Raw genomic sequence first — 20,243 nt, 5'->3', positions numbered from 1 at the left:
CTCCACGGTGTGTGTGTGTGTGCAGGTATGTGCTTGCTCTTGTTTGTGCAGTTCCCCATGTTCTGGTTTGTCTTTCATTTTTTTCTTTTGACATTTATTTTTGTTTCTTGAAAAGGAATTTCCCAGACCAAAACCTTCGTTAAGATATATGTGAGTGCGCATGGGTGGGTGTTTGTGTGTGCACTCCATTAATGGTGCTCCATGTCCCTGAGCGTGTTTGGATGCCTGTATGGGCTACAAATCCACAGGAGAGTGTCCAGACATAAATCCATGTGTTGGGGGGAAAGGAGTGTGAATGCAAGCACAAGTATTCCACGTGTATTTCAGCAGTGAATGGCTGTTGATGGATTCAGAGGTTGCTGTGTGTGTAACTGACTGTCTCACTGTGAGAGCTGGACCTGGTTGTGGATGAGTGTGCCTGGGAGCTTCCTGAACGCAGGAATGTTCCCCTGCATGCCCATGGCTGAGTGTGCACGTGCATGCCCAGCTCAGCAGACGCTCATTGGCATGGCTGTGCATTCCAAAATAGTGGGAAGCCGTGTGCTTGCAAGGTAGGCCCCCCTCAGCATTTCTGAGGAAGCCTTCACATAAAACACCTTTGTGGAGGGGAAATATGTCAAGCAATAATCCAATCATGTTGGGCTCTCTTGCTTCCTGCAACCTGGGAACATCTCCTAGGTCCCCCCAAGGAGCTGCACGGACACACAGAGGCATCTCACACAATTGAAGAAGTGCAAAGAATCTGGTGGGTTTAAAAACTTCAGGGTGGCACAGTTTTTGCCAAGTTCACATTTAAATTGCATCACTCTGAAGCTGCATTTTCAGAGCTTTCCTCTCAGTGACTGCTGTACAACTAACTTTATAGCCATGAAATAAAGCACATTTTTTTTATTTCCCCCTCTCCCCCCCCCCTCACCAAAAGCTTTTTAAATATTTAGTGCTTCAGTTTTGGGGCACTCTTATGCCACTTCTTAAGTAACTAAAGAGGGAGGAAAGGTCTTTTTAATCTTTTGTGAAAAAAGAACTTCCAAGGCAGAGACCACCTTTGCCATGTGTCAGCTCTCTCCATGACAAAGAATGGCTTTTGGAGAGTAAGATGAAAAATGGTATAATGTATGAGGCCTGTGGATTATATTCCTTGGACTTTTATTAGATTCCTGTACCTCAGTCTTCCCATCAGTGGAGACTGTTAGTATTCCTTATGTTAAAATGGTATTGTTATTAGAGTTTACAAAACCCTTAAGCTCCTTAGAAGAAAATGTTAAGGTGGTAAAAATTATTACTCTCTATTATAATTGGAAATAAATCTTATAGGAGTTGAAAAAAAAAAAAAAAACAGCAGGTTTGGACTATATCATCCCAGAAATAGCTCCAGGCACAGAGTAGCACTTCCTTCCTTTCCACGTGAGCAGACACAGCCTGGAGTTGAGTACTGTAGAGGTAACTAACAGCCTGCTGTCCCCTTAGTTTCTCATTATTGTTTGTTGCTCTGTATCAAATGGGAAAATCAAGCTCAATTTGTGCTGTGCCACAGTGCCCAAAGTAATGACAGAAACACAGTCAGACCCTGAGTCACTGGGAAAGCTGTTCATGTGACCTCCTTCCCCTTGGCTGGAGAGGAAAACTGACTTTTCCTTGGTCCACAGGGTCCTTTTTCCTTCATCCTTTCCCCTGCCAGTGTCAGACCAAAGAGACTGCATGGCTCAGTCCTCATCTGGCAGCAAAGCAATGCTCCTGTCAGTGCCCACTGAGCTGGAGGAGCCTCTGGGGGGTTGCTCATCCAGCTGCAGAGGGCAGCTCTTGGCCTGCAGATGTGTGAGAGTTCCAGAGGCACGTCCAGGTGGGAGCACATGTGTCCCCAGAGCAGCACAGTGACAGTGGGGTGTGTTGAGTGTTTGGTTCCATCTGTCTGTCTGGAAAGGCTGTCAGGGAGGGAGGGTTTGTGCCTACCCGTGGGCTCTGCTGTCTCTGAGGGCTTCTGCTGGTGCCTCTGAGCATGTCTGCATGTGCAGGTGCCTCTGTGTTTGCCAGCTGTGCTCGGGGGTGCATGAGGATGACTGAGAAAACCATCTGGACAGGTCTCTCACCCTGCCTGTCCATTCAGTGCCGCAGCTGCACAGTGTCTGAGTGTGTCTGTGACCCCTGCAGGAGGCACAGGGCAGGAGGAGTTACCCAGCACAGGTACACAAGGATGCAGCAGATGTGATGAGCCAGGGGGTGAGCATGGTTACAAGATGAGAGCTGTCAGGGGTAGAGAACCAGTGACTCGAGGGTTTTTGTGAAATAATGGAATCTTTCCGTGCATAAAATGCCCTCCTGTTGTAGCAGGAGATGTTTCCCTAAGAGTGAACATTGCAAGTGGTTTGAGGGTTGATAGAAATGGTGGGGTTTTGATGGGGGAGATGGTAGGAGGGGAGTGCAGTGTTGTGTGTGGGCATCTGGGAGACAGAGGACTTGGGTGGCTCAGGAAGTAGCCCCCGCCGTGAAGAAGGTTAGGGAAACACAAACCCCACCTTGGTGTATTAGTTCCCTAAAAAATGTTGGTCAGGTCTGTTTTGCCCCAGCCTTATGGGTAATGGTTTGATGTTCGTCCATCAGGTGTTCAGGAGAGCTGGAAAGTTCTTCTCGCACTTCTGGAAAGTTTTCCAAATTCTGTTAAGAAGTCAGCAGAGGGTTGCAGCTTGATTGAATCCTGAGTGCAGTAAGGCCAGAGAAATACCAAAGCATCGAGCTCCCAAGACTTGGAGACTTGTGCAGTGATTTCTCATTTAGTCTATTTTATTTCTGATGTAAAGCAACTCAGGCTTAAGCCAGGCGCATGAGGCCTTTTTTTACAATCATCTTGCTTTTGGTGTCAAGAGGCTTCATATTATTTGCCATGGGCTCCTGCTCCCATTCTTTAGAATATCTGAAAGCCTATACCTAAATCTCCCTTTCACCCTCTCCTGCACTCCTCCCTTTTAACCCACACCCTGCCTTTCTTCCTTTTCTCCCTCGCTTTCCTCTCCCCCGTCTCCAGCCACACTAAACCCCGTGAGTTCATTTTCACTCTCAACCAACGTGTCAGAAGGCAGAGAACCAGTGGCTGAAGCGCTGCAGTCCTCGTTCAGGCGCCGCCGCCTGCGCGAGGACCGCAGCGCTCGGCCCTGCCACACAGTCCTGGGCACACACCCCTCCAAGGGAGCAAGGATCGCGGGAAGGACGACATGCACCCAGCCTGCACCTCACCTGGGACTGGCATTCATATCTGTCGCTGTGTCTGTCTGTCTGTCCGTCTCTCTCTGCCTGTCTGGTTCTCTCCGCTTCCACGCCCTTTGCTGCTCAGATTTTGGCCGTCAGCTGCTGCCACCGGACGCAAATCTTTGCAATCCCCCCACAACTTGCAAGCTCGTTTACCCAAACCTTCCGGAAGAGGCAGAAAACATCTCCCCCCACTCCACTCCTTCCTCTCCCTCTCAAATGCCATCTGGGTAGCAGAGGCCTCCAAATTATGTAGCAAAGGGCTGGAGAAGCACAGTGGCTTCTTTTGACATCTTGTGTTGTCACACCCTTACTGCTGCCATCCCAGAAGTTGTCCTTAGTCCTGAGCTCTCCCTGTGTGCGTGTATATGTATGTATATATGACTTGTTTTCTTTTTGGAAAAGCTACTGATAAAATTGATTGGGGGGGGGAGGGAGAGGGTGGATTTAGTTTGCCCTTTTTTTTCTTTTTTTTTTTTTTTTTTTTTTTAATCTGGTGGTGTTTCTATCACTGGAATAATTCAGGTAACACACCACGGTGGCCCCAGCTGTAGGAAGCCACGTTGAAGCATGGTTGTGAGCTGTAGCAGTGGCAAGAGCTTTGTTTTGCCTTTGAAGAACATCAGGAGAGCTGCCCTGGATTCTTCCACAGATCAGGCTTAGATCAATTTTAATTTGATCACCTCCCAAGCTTAATCAACAATTTTAGTGCATGTTTTTCACCCTGTATTGGTGAGAAATAAGTATGGTATGGCTATCCAATCACAACCATGTTTGAACAGGGTTATTTTTGGGTTTATTTATGTCTATACTTGTCATGATAATGGGGCCTCTTTTTTTTTTTTTTTTATTATTTTAATCTCTTGTCTTTAAAATGTTGGTATTTTGAGTGCATTTCCAGAGTTCATAATGTGATTTGCTCTTTAAAAGAGTAGATTTTGATAACTGCACAACCTTTTCTGTATGGAAATCTATATGAAATATGGACAATCAGAAAAAAGTATGTATTTTCTGCAAAAGAAGGGGATAGTAAATGCAAATTGCTCCTTTCTCAGTTTACCTGAGTATTTAGCTGTTACTAGCAGCACTAGCACCATAAGCAGAAGGCATGTAGCTCCCACTTTGAAAGACTCTTCATACCACCCAATTTTAAGGATGTACCTCAATATTGTGATTTCCACAAAATTGTTATACTTGGCTTCTGACATTACTCCAGGCCCACGGAAAAATCAGAATGTATTTTAATGCAGGAAAGACTTAAGAGTAGCATAAAAATAAATTTGCCTCACTGGAAAAAATTAACCACAAACATTCTCGTTAGTTAAAGTAAGAGAAACCGAAAATAAAGGATCCAGGAGAACAAATTTTTAGAAGCCAAATGTGAAAGCAGCAAAAAGAAAGTTAGACAGCCCTATGACTATAAGACCTGATGCATAAACCTGTCTGGAGTCCTTCTGAGTGAAAATGTTTAAAATGGGGGCCCACAGCATCTCACTGACTGCCCTGAGGAGTGAATTGTGCTTTTAATTAGTGCAGGCTTGCACATACCCAAAACCTTGCTGGGTTTTTAAGGCCTTTAGAGCAGAAGTCCTGTTTTCTTATTTGACTGTAAGTTATTGTTACAATAACAGTAAAAGCTAATAGTAGGAACACAAAGAGCCACAGACCTTGTCCTGTGTTGGTTCAATAGTAAAAATAAGTGTATGACATCTTAATTTCAGTACAAAGAGCTCTTTAAAAAGCCTATATCCACATTTTCTGACCAGTATTTAATTTTACTTGTCATTTTTCTATCACAGTACTTTGAAGAAAAAACTCACTACAATATTCTGGCATCAACATCTGTGATATATTACAGTTATATTTCATTTTCCTTTTAATTCCAATGTGTTTTTCCACAAACCTAGTTAAAACACTCAAATTAAAAAGAGCTACCCCAAGCTGATTATTTTTTTCCATTGGCTTGCTAGCCAGGATAAATCATTCCTTTTGCCTAACAGAAGTTTCTTTTAACTTTCCCTGAACTCTAATAGAGATTGTATCTTTATATGAATCCACAGGAAAATCTCTTGATTTTTTCTTGACTCTTGATTCCTTAGATCATCTCTGAATATATTAATGTTAATGATCTCTAAGCACCTTAAGTTAGATGGTCAAAAAGGTGCTCAGGTGAGTTCAAATCCAGCTGCTTCTCTCATCTTAGGCAATTCCCTGAAGCAGTGAAAGATGTTTCTGGCATTTAATTCCCTTTTTTCTCAGACCTACCTTGCTGAGAATGCCCGAGGAATTTTCCAGTGTCGCTGTTCTCCATACACAGGCTGCAGTAACAGAGAGGGCACAAACCCCTGCATTTCACTCACTCAGATTTGCTGCAAAAGCTCCTGTTCTTCATGCAAATCACAAGAGCTTTTAGTATTGGTGCTACAAGACCTCACTGCGTGCACCATCCTGTACCTATTTAGAGAAATTCTAACTCATCCCAGGCTGCACTGCCAGTTGCAATGAAAGCAACGGAGGTGATGGAAGAAGAGAAGACACAACACAAGCATTTTTAACTTGTTTTCCTCTTTAACTTGCTCTTCTCCCCCATCTTCTTTCCCCCAGTGATTTTCTCCCAGTTTTGCTGAAATCTTGGGCAGCAGACATTTGCAGCAAGGCTGTAGGAGGTTCCCCTCTATCTTATGTAGCAGTAGATTTTCCTCTCTGTCTTCAGCCAAGATCCCATCAGTCCGGGGAAAGAGCTGCTCCCTTTGGTGAGGGTTTTTGTGCGAGGCACTGGGCAGCCTTTCAGCATGGTGATGGTACCAGTCTGCAAACCCAAATGTACAGACCTCCCATCAAATACACATCCAGTTGTGGGGACTTTGCTGCTCACCCAGATTTGTAATCAAAGGTAAACACACATAAATTAATTTTACCCTTTCTAATATAGTCAATATAGCACCCTCATTTAGCTCTTGCCTTGCTTCCTCTACATTCTCATGCACCACCCAGGCAAACACAAGAGGGGTGGTTCTTTTATTATTTCTTAATAGACATCTGGTTTTTAAATGGTTGTGCTCTTACCTTCGCTCCCTGATCTGTTCTTTGTGGAGACTGTCTGGCACAACTTGTCAACAAAACCACTTCTGCTTCATCTATCTTCCCAGGCTTCTGCTAAATGGGACCCATTCCCTGCTGCAGCCAGATGACCAAGCTGTGGGGACTGGAATCAGCTTATGGTCAGCTGATTGATGGCCAAAAAATGTGACTTGGCTCTAATTGCTGTTGCAGAGCAATGGGACATCCCAGCTGGTCGCACCCCAGTTGTTCTCTCCAACTCCACTTTGAAGCTCTGAGGCACCAGCCAGCAGTGCTGCCTGCTGAGCCTTGTCTGAGTGGCTGGGAGAAAATCTCCTTCATCCAAAGCCAGACATCATTATATAAGATGAACAGACATGAAGTCAAAGATGCCTCAGCTGTAAAGAAACACTTGTTAATAGGAAAACATCAAAACAAATTGATGTTTAAAGACAGGGAATTTGAGACTGAACACAGTAAATCACACACAGTGAGCATTACATATCATCTAAACAGTCCCTACCCTTGGTTTTTTTGGTTGTTTTTTTTTTTTTTTTTAACCAAAGAATTCATCAAATCAATAATAATTTATTCTTGGAAAGATGTGTAGAACAATAAAATTTTGCCCAGTAGCTTTGTAAGATCTATTCCCAGTCTCCATATGACCACTTCTAATGTTTTCTGATAATGCCTGTGATTGGCATTTCAAATCCCAGAATGACACGTACAGACTTTATTGCATCCCATAATATCATATGGAAATCCAATGAGTCTGTAGGCTAGTTTTTTTCCTAGGAAATGTTCTGCATCAACATTAAATAACTTTCTAATTTAAAAGGCAATGAAAAGACACAGACTGGGAATTAAATACTAGCTGCTACAAATCTCAGATGAAAATGGTCCATAACAATCTCTCTGTTTGGGCTGCTGGATATCCTCCCTTGAGCAAAGATTAATTACACTAAACTGACAGGGGCTGATAGTTCACCTACAGTCATCCAGAGCTTCTTGCAAAGTCTCTTGCTTTGAAACAAAGGTGATTGGGTTTTCTCCTGCTTCCACCAGCATGTGCAGTTTCTTTAAAAGCCTCCATCAGAGCACAAGATGGCTCATCCATCTTCACACTGTCCCACAGCCTTTGGGCTTCCCAAAGGATGGGTCCTGGCAACACTGCATGTGGAATCTTTCAGCTGGCAGCCTACCTGCCTCCCTTCCCAGGAAAACCTGCTCCTGGTCCAGTCTCTCTCTGGCTCCAATAGTCCCCAGATTTATACTGAGGAGTGGGGATTTTGCTGCAGACCACGGGCCTCCTTCCAACCTTAACACCCCCGGGGTAACCAGGACTTGTACAGTACAACAAAGATGCTGCTGAAGTTTCCTTCTGGATTCACGTGTTTCTGGAACTCTACAAAGCCCAAAGGTCTCCCTCCTCCTTTCCGCCTGAGGCTGACCAGAGAAACCCCAGAAACAGCCAATACCATTCAATACACAAGTTTCACTCTGGTCTTCATTTTTCCTTCTTCCTTGTCCTTTTCCCACACCACGAAATCCTACCAGCTAATTCAGAAATAACTAACAAATATCAGCAGAAGTACTCAAACATCCAGTGCAGAGAAGACAAACACAGCCATGGCAGCAGAAGGACTCCTCTGGGAGTTTGCTTAATTCCTCAAAGCACCAGTCTGCAGGGAAGAAGGAGCCTGCAGATGTCACTCACCCTCTCAGTACCAATGGAGCATTGCAAGGTGTTGGACACAAAGTTCCTGCCTATCAGTGGCTCAGGAAGTTCATCTCAGAGAAGAGCTCTGAAGCCATTCTCATTTCCAAGGCAGGCTGTGGGATGCTACAAGAAATGGAAAAATCAGTTCTTACACAGTGCACAACAAAGTCATTTGGATTGGTGTGGATGTTTTGGACGGTCTTTTTCTTCTATTTTATTTTGACACCAAAATCGGTGTCATGGTCTCAGTACACAAGAGCCTGAGCAGGCCAAGTGTGTCAGAGAACATCTCCCAGCTTGCAGCCCTCCACAGCAGCTGTGTTTCACAACACTGCTCCAGATAAGAAGTCAAAATGATGGATTTATTTGGGTGTTTGGGATGGGACAACCTGGATTTGAAAAGAACTGTTACTCAGAATGAAAACCAGATGCAGGCTGTGCTCCTTTTGGAAAACCTGTCCCACAGGTTTCTCTCCCTCTTCCCTCCCAGACAATGTAAAAAAAAAGTGGGGGGGAAGAGAATAATGAACAACGTAATTCAGAACATAAATCTCTCTAAAGAGGTGGAGGAAAAGAAGACTGCCCTTTCCAGCACAGTGATAAATACACTGCTGAGTTTGATGTTTAAAAGCCATGTTAACTTTGCCTTAGGAAATGCAGTGAAGCACACTGGACTGCTCAGGAACAGAAATTAGGGCACTGTTGGCATGGATGGTAATAAAAGTGAGGAAAGCTGGAAAGCTAAAGTCTCACTCTTGCTCCCTCTCCATCTTGCTCAGTGGCCCGTTCTGTTCCCAAGGTCAGCCCCCTCAGGCTGCTCCAGGCTGGGACAGACTGATCATCTCCTTTGGGAGCCATTGCCTTGTGAATCAAGAACTGGTCAAATGAAAAGCCAAGTTTAATGAAGGAAAGTTCATCAGACGTTCAAATCAGCAAAACCTCTCCTCTCTTACTCAAACAGAAGATCCTCAAAGTCACTCCACCTGCAAAACAAAAAGACCTGCACACATGTAGCCTTTCAAAAAATATTTTCATGGCTCAATTCATCTTTAGCACCTCCTCATCCAGATGTTCTAGGGCTTCTTTTGGCTGCCTGTCCCACAGCACACAAGTGATGAAACACAGGCAAGCTGCACCTGCCTTTTTGAGTCAGACCAGCTGTACCTGAAAATGAGCACTGCATCTCTGACAGTGGTTAGTATCTGCTTCTTTCTCAGGAGCCCCCCAGGCGTGATTACCATAAGCCTTGATTTCCCAGAGCTAATGAGAAGGATTATTAAAACATCTTAAAACTTAAAAATAATTTGCATAGATATACTTTACCAATTGTTCTGCTTTTCTGAAAGTCGTGGGGAAAAATAGAGCTTTTAGCTGCGTGAAAAAGCAGCCCTTTCATTACTTGTCCTCTAATTGTCAATCTAGGGTAATCTGCATAACCAAATAAAAGCAATTGACTTTCCTTATATTTACCTTAAGCCCTTAAGCACTTTGAACCATAAGACTTCTGTCTGGCAATTTTGTGGAGATATATATATAGATATATATAGATATATATGTATATATATGTATGTATATGAAATTAATTTATAAGCTATTCAAATTGGTATGATTTGCATATTAGAAGCTAATCAGAAAAGCAAGTTCCAGAATTTCAAAATCTTAGAATACATAGGAAATGAAGGGGAAAAAACTGATAGCTGCAGGACTCATTTGCTTAAGAAGTTACCTTGCCCTTATTAACTGTATTCAAAACAGGCTTTTGTTGCCTGGGGATATGGTAATGTTTCCCCAGAGGTCTGAGATCATGTGGAATCAGTGAAGTATAAATGCATATATATTGCATTTGGATGAGCTGACACTTGGCCCCCATGAGTTAAGGCAGGCAGAAATGTAATGGCAAACCTCATTGCAGATGTTGCATTTTCCCTAACTCCCCTCATTGCAACAAATGAAATTTTAACTCCCTGCTGCAGGAGAGTTCAGTCTCCTCTGCAGAGCTGGCTGAGCTGGCTGCATGTTATATATTGCACTGGAACACCCTCAGAGCTTTTTCCAGGGAAATCCACAAGGTGTTCACCATTTGCCCCAGTAAAAGCAGCATCACACCCCTCAAGTCCCTGTTTTCCTGTAAGATGGTGCCCTTTTCTAATAGGCATTAAATGATCCAACAAAGCCTCTAGTGCGTCACCCATATTACAGCTCGATTTTTTTTGTTTCCAAAAGCCCCTTGTAACATTTTTTCTTTCTGTTTTAAAATAGAAGGAAAATTGAAAGTTGAAAAACTTTCAGTAAAAGATCATTTCTATTGAAATAATCAAGATTCAAGACATATGCTTAAGTAAAGTAAAAGCAGTTTAATCTGGCATTGATTTTTTTTCTCAGTTATATATGATTTATAATGGAAATGTAAACCAAATTAAAATGTGTGAGGACAAAATGTAAGATTTCAACCTTACATTTCTGAAATGCCTGTTTCAGAATTGGCATGTTTCTACAGAACATTTGACTTTCAGCATCAGCATTCTTCTAACAGAAAATATTTTTGCAGGGGAAAAAAAAAGAATTTTGGCTAGTTTTATTCAAAATGTTCCCAGAAATTTTCAAAGAGCTCCATACTTAAAGGAAGAATGCACAGTTTGAGGAGCTTTTCTGATTTATTGCTGTGTTTTTGTTTTTGTTTTTTTTGGGGGGGGGGTGTTCCCCTGCTAATAATTTGATTTCACTGTAAGGTTGTGGGAATTTACAGTTATGCCATCTGCAATCCAGCAGTATTCCCTGTCAGAGAAATACCAGGTACGTTTCTGCCTGGCCTCATAATAACCTCACAGACTTTTGGTGGCTGCTGGGTTATCTCCAGGGCTCTTGTGATTAAAGCCTCAGACAGCAGTGGCAGACAGAGGGCTCTGGAAGGGGCTGTGGTAACTCCCCAGTGCAATGGCAGATGATTACCTGCCAGCAGTCAGGCTGAATTGAAGCCCTGACTTTTTCCAGCTCTCCACAAAGACTTGTGCAACTCAGCCTCCTGAGGTCACTTCAGATTTTTGACACTACAAATACAAGAGGATGTCTAGTGTCTTCTTTTACCACGTCTCTATGGCACAGATAACTCCTAAACCTCTTCTTTTTCCCCCATACTTTGGTAAATTCTTGAAACTCACAACCTTGCAGATCCCATCTCAGCATAACCACATGGGAAGGAAACATCTCCAGAAGAGCAGTGGGGTTTGTCATTGCCAAATTGTGCTTTTAATTCCCCTCCACATCTAACCTATGGCTTTGATGAGTTCATTTCCCCAGAACGTCTCTTGCCACACGTCACCTTGTGTCCAAAGTCACAGATGCAGCATGGCTGAAGTAGGACTCTTGGAGGAGACCTCTATGCACAAAGACCTTGATCTAGAAAGGGCTGATATCCCACACATGCAAAGGAACACAACACTTCAGCCTGCTCAGGCGAGCTCTGCAGAGCAGATTCTCAGAGGGACCCTTGCTGCAGTGAGGAGAAAAAAGCAAGAAGTGAACGTGTATCTTGTGTTCCTTGTCATGGGACAAGGCTGACAGATCAAATTTCCAACAGATGTGGCATCTTCACTGGTAACTTTCCACTCTCCAAATTCAACAACAGCCAAGGAAATACCTTAGCAGACATCCATCAGCAGCAACCAGCTGCTCTGAGTGGGCTCCTAGAAGCTTCATCCATGAGCCACAGTTTCCTCAGTGGAGAAAGGCCATTACAGACTGTCACAAAAGGCAGCATAAGCATATGACCACTCATTCTCCTGAGAAATATGAAGCTACTCTGTCATATTGCCAGCATCTCAAACACACATTTCCTCTCATCTCTTCTAACCTAGGGGGCTATCAGGCATAGCTAGAAGGCTGCAGTTGTACCTCTGCATTGACTGAGACAATTCTAGTGAAGCAATTATAACATTGTGCATTCAGCTGCTTAAATGCTCTCCACAACACAAAGGTTGAATTATCTCTTGCAAAAAAAGGGATTCCTCACTACGAATGAAAGTGTTGTTGGAAAGTAAAGAGCTATCAGCAAGGAAGTTTTGCTCCTCAGACATTGGGGAAAAGATCAGTTTGGACTTCCCAGCAAAGGCCAGATCCCCTCCAAGGGAGTTGAACTCGTCTTCAGTGTGTTCTGTGGTGTAAAAGAATTGCTACCATGAGCAATGGGAATGCTGCCTGCCTGTCCTGTCATCTCAGTGCAGTCAGGCTTCAACAGCTACCGAACAGCTACTGATACTTACCCAGCAGTAGAGGAGCCTCCGTGGTTATACAGATTAAATACATTCTGTACAGATCTAATGAAGCTCCCTTTCAGGCATTTCCAGGTGCTGCTTCTCTGGAGAGCCATTACAGCTGTCAGCAAACCAGCCAAAAGGAGCTCAAACCTCCCAACATGGTCCTCTGTCTCCAGTGTTCCACAAGGATGAGGTGGGATTAATATCTCTTCTTGGGAATTTCCCACTGAAACTTTCTTCCAAATCTTTATCCAAAAGATATTCTAAGGCATGGATATTTCAGGGAACTTTGATACTACTGTGACTATACAAAGCCTTTTTGCTCATATTTTTGCTGCTGTCTTTACAGGTCTGAAAAGCCACATCATCCCTTCTCAGAATTTCAGAATTTCATGGATTGCATTACAGCATAAATATCCTACTATATTGACTCTGTTACATACTGCTCTTGAAAGATTGAGACTGGCTCTCCTGGAGTGCAACTTTTATCCTCTCCTAGCTTCCAAAGCACAACGCATTAGAAACTTTTTCCTTGGCTTGATGGCAGTATCAGACCCCAAGTTTGATTTGTGAGACACTGTGGAGGTTCAACAGCACCTGGAGGGGTTGTGTTCTTCACAAGTAGTTCCCAGTAAGCCTCACTCCCACCTACCCAGGCAGAGCACGATTACCAGGAGCACGGTTACCTTATCCAGGGCTGTGGTCTCTGAGATTTTAAGTATCTCTCCATTGAATAAACCTTCTCTCCCAGAGACTTCCTTACCTGGGATCCTGACTTCATCATGGGCACAAGCTTTGGCTTCCTCTTTTGTGCCTGTAAGGGCTCTAAGAACGCTCACAGGTTTGCAGCAAGTGAAGCAATTATCTGTTTAAAAAGCTGGTGCTCTGGTACACGCTGAGCATGAATGAGATGGATGCAGGCAACAATATCCTGAGGAGGTTTTCAGACACGTTGCAGGGATCACTCAATCTTTATCCTACTGAATTTTTACTTGGGCTTCTAGAACCTTCTCTTCTCTTTCTTGGCCTCTTCTGCTCCTCAACATCTCTATTGCCATTTTAAACATAGTGACATAAAAGGAAAGGAAAAAAAAAAAAAACCTAAACAGTTCTCATTGCACTCATCCCCCTGAGTGTCTTTACACAGGTGCATCCTGCTTCAGATATTTCTTTTCCCACTCAGCCTGCAGGTTCCCTTCTATATCACTCTAAATATGGCCTTGCACTTGTGATCTATACTTCAGATCCCTTTTCTGTATGAGGGAAACTGCTCAGAACATCACCTCTGATGATGTCCCTGCTGTGGACCTTTCCCATTCAGTGTGTTCATGCTACTCATGCCCCAGAAGGAGAAGGGCAGGACAGAAGGCTTGAAGTTCCTTTGCGTGTTAAAGCCCATGCAGGGCCAGGGACAGCTGCAAATGAAACACTACAGCCCAGAGTGCTTTCTGCTCAGTGCTGTAGCTTCCCCAGAAGCTCTTTCAGAGACATTAAGCAGATGAGGGTTTGTTTTTCCACATTGTTCTGAGATTTGTAGAAATGAAATCCTGTCCACTTCAGATGGGCAACAGACACTGGCTTTAATTCCAAGTACTCGTCACCATGTCTCCATCTCTGGGAACTGATGTGACCACTACATTCTCAGGTGCCAGCTGCCTGTCCTTGTCCTAAAATTGGCATTCCACATCACTGTCAAGGCTGGAGATTCTTGGATAATCTAGCAGTAGCTCTCTCAGCTTTAGAGCTCGGAATGGCCACACTTGAAAGTTCCAGTAACGGGTTCTCAGATACCTGTGCTCAGGTCCATGGGGTGCCCCTTTGGCACAGATGGTAGGATTTGTCTCCTTTCTGAAACCTTTGTGGGTATCCAAAAACGTATTCAGCAGCCCAAAGCTGGGGGTTGATTTCCCCCTCATGACCTCACACACTGTGCACAAGCACAGCAGGAACCTCAGCCCACAGTGCCACAGTTTGTACAAATCCCACCTCCAGCATTAGCAGAACCTTCCCTGTGCTGCTTTTGAGCCTCTCCCATCGGTAGTGATATAATTTGGTACATTTTTGACCACATCTTAAAACACAGCCCAGTTAGCTCAGGGAATAGGAGAGGAAATGACAATGAAAGCACAATATCCCAAAGCACCTCAAAAGGCTTCTTCAGCCTGTTAGTCACAGATGCACAAACACCATCAGCCAGGAAGGATGGAGAATCCCAAAGATTTTTAGGCCTCCTTCAGTTATTTTGAAGGGCCTTTGTACCTTCTACCAGGAATGCAGCAAGCAGCAGAATAAGGGTCCTTCTACTGTTAGAAAAGGTGATCTGCAGAATTAGAAAGAGGAAGGGGGATGAGGAAGGGACAGAGAAGCGCTTTGCTGGAAAGATGTTTGCCTAGCAACACAAAATCAAAATCTATGCCTGACTTGTAAGAAATGTCTCTATGGGCACTGCTTCTTCATTTGGTATTCAAGCCAACTTTTGCCTGTATGTGATCTGAAAACACAAGAGCAAACATGTGAAAGAGGAGGATGAAAGCAATGAAAGCTGACACTACCAAACCAATGAGTTAACCCAAATTATTAAATGAGTTGGTGTACCTTGGGTTTTTAATTGCTCTCATTTGCCCGTCTCACCAAAATAGGCTGTGCATCCAAACTACAGGGTTTTTTAGGTAATACAGTGCCAGTTTGATTACTGCAGCATCCTTGGAGGGCAGGAGCATGCTGCAGGAGTCCTCCATGGCTCTAGAGGGGAATTCTGACACTGGCAGAAGGAGAAATACATCAGTTCCCACTTTATGCTACTTTAGCAGACAGGTTTGGCATATGGTAGAGGTTAGGCCTGAAGGATTACATTACTATTGAACTGAAGGACTCCTAATAAAGACAGTTTCATTTAATTTACAATTCTGCTTCTTACACCTAAGGATACTTGCAGCCTTGGGTATATTTTAGAATTGCTCTCAGTATTGGAAATGGCCCCAGAGGTTAATCAAGGAATATCAGGCAGAGTGTCTGCAGCAATTTGACTCTTCCAGGCGTGACCAGGGCTGGGCTCAGCTCAGCCTGGCCTCCAAGAACACATCCACTGAGTTCCTAGGGCTTTGCTGTGAGGTGGGTAAAGGCAGAGCCAGCTAATTAGCTGCACCAGCCCACATTCCACAGCTGGTGCTGGGTGTTGTAGGGCTGCCAAGAGCCACTTAGACTCTCCCAGCCCGTTGCCTCACCCAGAGCTGTGTGTAAGGGAATGGGGCTACATAAACAGAAAGTGTTGCTTTAGCACTGGGATATTATGGGTTTACAAATCAGACGGATGCACTGGAAGCTGGCTGGTCCCTGTGCAGACATGGCCTGGATCTGAGCTGGACAGCTAAATCAGCCCCTGTGCTGATACAAGAAACATGTTACCAGTACAGTACCTCCACTGCCAGGGTGTCCAGCACTCAGGAGACACTGGGTGTGACTCACGTGGTGGTAGTGGAGAGAGCTTACATCAAATTCAGAGGCAGTTGTACCTACTTCTGCCACAGCCAGCCTTGATCCTGAGCATCCTAGGGAATAAGCCCAGACTCTTGTGCATTTCTTTCAAATTCCCTTTTGCCCTCTTCTGCCATTTTGTTGCTCCTGTGTTAGCCAAAACCTAGTTTACTAGGGCTCTTGATTGGAGACTTATTACAGCTTATTTCTGTCTGCCTTTCTTTAAAGCCAGCTGAACATACCCAATGCTCTTCCTCTATGGTAAGACCAAAAATACAGACCACCCTCCCAGCTTCTGTGACACTCTTTCTAACACACTCCTTTTTTTCCTCTTCTCCGTGATCACAAGTTCTCTCTCCAAGCCCAGCCTAGTTATTTGTGCATGAAGCTGCCATGTCATGTATTGGTGTGAGTCTGGTGTTCACATGAGCTGTGAATATGCTGCACATGTGTATCTCCTGTGCATCCTGAGCTTTCCTTTGGTCAAGTTAACTGTTGTTCTGCCTTCTAATGAACCACCAAGAGAGAACTGGACCTGGTAAGATTTCTTGTTAGCCACAAACAATGCCCTTGTGCCACTTGTCAATGTGACACTGAATGAGTTTGCAGTGTGACCTTATGTCCAAGCCTCCAGGAAAAAAAAAAAAAAAAGGGTTGGGACTCTGAAACTCCTCTTCAACGAGGTGATTCATTATAACATTTGAGTTGGTATTTTGCACAAAAAAGAGTAAGTGGTGTAAGGGTGCACAAAACACTGCTGCCTTGGTGTGCAAGGCAGTTCCCACACCACCCCCACAGAGCTGCAGTAGCTCCAGTTCCTGGCTTGCCACTCTGCAGAACCTCCCTCCTCTGGCAAGGAGGAGGCCTTCAAAATACGCCTTCAAAAAGCTGGAGGAAAGCCAGGAGGAAGTAAGCAGGGCTACTCAAGCATCAGCTAATCTACAGCCACCTAGTTTTAAAATGACTGTAATCTTCTGAGGCATCGCTGAGTTTTTGGCTAAGTGGTTTGATGCCAGTAAGTTGCAGATTTGCGTCAGGGAGGGATTTGTTCTGTTTTATCTGCTGCTTGGACTTTGTCTGCTCCAGGGCACTAGGAGGGCAGAGATAAATTTCTGCCTACAGTAGCTGCCTCCTCTCAGCAAGGAAGGACAAAGGAATACTAAAACCTCTGTCCAGACCCAGTCCCAACTTGCTGCCACCTAAAGGGCCAAGCCAACCAGAAGAACAGCAGGTAGAATAAGAAAACATTGGTTTTTTAATCACAACCACAGCATGATTGCTGTCCATACAACCTCTAAATTTGGACCTCAACTCTGTTTTAGATAGTATTAGAGCTTGGCTTGTACAGGACTGGAAGAGGTATTTGACCTTACAGTTATCCCTCTGGGACTGTAGTGCTGAGAGTATTCGGTGCCGTGATTTTTGATTCCTTGGAGGCCACATTCCCTCCTTCACCTCAGAGCAACTCCCTCCAATTTGCTGAAGCCTACAGCCTGATGTCCAAGTAATCAAACAAGGATGATGTGAGGGGTAGGGAGCACTCAGGCTTTTCATGACACAGGCTGTTTCCCTGATCTTTTTCACCCAGTTACTCCACGGGCAGCGATTGTCAGCCTTTGGTACAGCCTGGAGGAAGTTACCTGGTGACAGACACACCACAGGCAGACAGAAAAACAGCAGCTGGGTGCAATCCTGATCTCTTGCACATGGTGCTGAGCTCTCTGTGCAAGCAGGGGTCACACCCAGCACACAGCTACGGCCCCGGCATAGGGACAGGGACAGAGCTCACCCTGGCTCAGAAACAGGAGCACACCCAGCTACACATCTGCATCTGGGCACTTCATCCCAGAAACACCCACCAGGGCTGCTCCTGTGCCTTGGGTTTTACCAGAAGCAGACAGGCAAATAGCTGCTGTTTTCACTGCCCAGTGACAGGAAATCCAAAGGGTCTGTTCTCTCTTGGTTTACACAGTGGTGAGTAGTTAACAGCAGGGGTGATCTGCACTGTTTCTTCCTCCTAAATGTTGCTCTTTTGGTGGTGTTTAGACTCAAACTGCAGTCTTTGCAGCCTGGGTGGGGACAGAGAGGGGGTTTCCATGCGCTTTGCTCCACAGCAGGTCAAGTGGCAGGGTGACAGTGTTATCTCCCCCTGTGACGGGATGTCACATTCCCACAGTGCTGCTACCGGAAGGCACCAGCTCCACAGGCTTGGCACAGTATTTTAGGGGGTTAATAAACTGGAAAACTTGGCATTTGCTGTGCCCTTGAGCTAGGCAGCAAGTCCTCTGCCAAGGCCAGGTGAGCCTGCTGCTGCAGCAGCCTTCAGATGGATGTTGCCTTCACACATGTGAAGGCTGAGGAATGTCAGAGCTGGTTACAACCCCAGGGGAAAATGCTTAGGGACAAAGCAGATGCTGTGAGAAAAAACAGGCCAGAAGAAAGACTATTTTAAAATACTCCACGCTTGAACAGTAGCAGCGAAGCCAAAATAAAATGTTTTTAAAAAAACAAAAGTCAGTGCACAGACTGTGGGAAATACAAAGGGGTCATGAGAAATGAGAAAGGCCCAGCAGTGGGAGCGAGTGACCAGAGCCCAGCCCGCAGGAGCACGGCCACAGCAGCACAGGGACAGCCAGGCTGGCAGTGGTGCCAGTGACACCAGCACACACCGTGCCCCCGTGGGGTTTTGCAGCCAGGGGCAAATCTGGGACCTGCTCCTGTTTCCCAGCAGAGCAAGCAGCACGTGGCCGGTGCCTGACACCAGATTCACCAGAACTGCTGGCTGAGGCACTCACTGGGGTGAACCACTCAAGACAGGCCAAAAGGGAAAGTGTCTTTCCCCTCCGGTGCAAGGTCAAAGGGGAATTGCCTCTTTCCGATGTGAGGAGATGTATTGGGAGGGGTATGAGCAGATCCTATTCCTAATCCCTGAAAGCCCAGGCAAACTGAAGGGAGAGGCTGATGGCCTTGAGAGGCCCTACAGAGCAGCCTCACCACCACGGGAGACAGGGCAGGCTTGAGCAGCCTTGGCCTGTCCCTGAGGTGCCGGGGAGTGGAAGCCCAGGGAGCAGTAGCAGGACAAGGAACAGTGCAGTGAACCCTCGGCGTAGCCTCCTCTGTGGCCCAGGGCCCTCGTTCCTCTCGTGCTGTTGTAACTCCTGCCTCTGTGCCAATGGCTTCCAGAACGCAGAGGAAAACTCTCGCATCTCAATCACCTTCTTCCGACTCTTCCGCGTGATGCGTCTCGTGAAGCTCCTGAGCCGAGGGGAGGGCATCCGGACACTCCTTTGGACCTTCATCAAGTCCTTCCAGGTATTCCTTCACTTATCTCTAAGAAAGACCCAACTCCTTTTGATCTCCCTCGGTGGCTTCTCGGGGAGAGCTTTCACCCCAGTGCCTGAGCTCAAAGGTGCCCAGGGACAGGTGGCACAAACGAGTCAAGTAAATGGAACTTGCAGGGAGTGACTGCCTGGGTATGGGTTTCATCTTTAAAGCATGAGTAATTGCTTGAGACCCTCCTGAACAGCCTTAATAGTTCAGTTCAACTCAATTACTGCCTGTCTGTAACCCTTCGGTCTCATCTTTTTTTTTTTTTCCCTTATTTGAACTGTATTTCATATGTGTAACTCTTAAGTGAAATACACAGCTGTGGGGGGAAGGCCCGTGTCTCAATTAAGTTTCTTTAAGCCTTGTTTTGAGGATTTCCAGTGAGTATTAGAGGTGTGTGGCCTCCATACTTTCATCCAGGAAGAATTCACCTTTTTAGCCCTACTCTTTTGAGCTGGTAACAATGCCAAGTTATTAAATTGCTGCTGCTTTTTTTCCCCTGGAGACAGCTTGCATTTCAGTGGCAGGTTAAGTTTCAGAGTAGATAGGAGGAAGTGAAGAATAACAGACTGGATAAGAATCATCACCTTTGGAGGAAAACAAATACCACAGTTGCTTGCTAGAAAAAACCTAGCCACATATAGTAAAATGATAGTTAGAGATGAAGAATGGCATACTCCTGCATTCTAAAAGTACTTGACCTGGATTTATTGGACCAGCATAACCTGGATGTTAGCTGGGGCTTATCCAAAGGAAGCAGCAGGGAAACACAGCACAGGAATACAAACAGTGATCTAAACATGAGCAAATATGCAGAACACACCACTAGGCAAAAGCGTGAAAGAGTAACTTGTACAACACACAAACCTTGAAACAGCAACTATACAGCCCCCAGACTGAGGCTGTAAATGGTCAGTAGCTTTGGTATTGACTCAAATGGAAAAGGAACTGACCCACACTTTAAAACTTAAACCTCACCAGTGACAACACAAGCTGGGACCAAAGCCTGAATGCTGCAGCTCATTGTGACTTCTGTCTCTTCTTAGCAGAAGTAGCACACGTGCACACCAGGCATCAGCACGGACTTGCTCCAGTGCAGCTCTCAGTGGTCCCGGTAGCCAGACCACCAGGCTGATGCAAAGGACTCATTTTGCACACTCCTTGACTGC

General features: G+C 45.1%; 1 protein-coding gene across 2 annotated transcripts in view; it reads left to right on the top strand.

The window, feature by feature from the left end:
• CACNA1C (calcium voltage-gated channel subunit alpha1 C) overlaps positions 1-20,243 on the top strand; it is a 455,730-nt gene that overhangs the window by 403,467 nt on the left and 32,020 nt on the right. For both annotated transcript variants that reach the window (XM_053978340.1, XM_053978341.1), the window contains 2 exons: positions 15,976-16,008; positions 18,931-19,059. In XM_053978340.1, the coding sequence (XP_053834315.1) occupies positions 15,976-16,008; positions 18,931-19,059 (162 nt within the window). The remainder of the gene's footprint in view (positions 1-15,975; positions 16,009-18,930; positions 19,060-20,243) is intronic.

This window comes from Vidua macroura, chromosome 5 (assembly GCF_024509145.1).
Source record: "Vidua macroura isolate BioBank_ID:100142 chromosome 5, ASM2450914v1, whole genome shotgun sequence".
Lineage (NCBI taxonomy): Eukaryota > Metazoa > Chordata > Aves > Passeriformes > Viduidae > Vidua > Vidua macroura.
The sequence above is the reverse complement of the archived record's forward strand: the minus strand, read 5'-3'. Positions and strand labels throughout refer to the sequence as shown.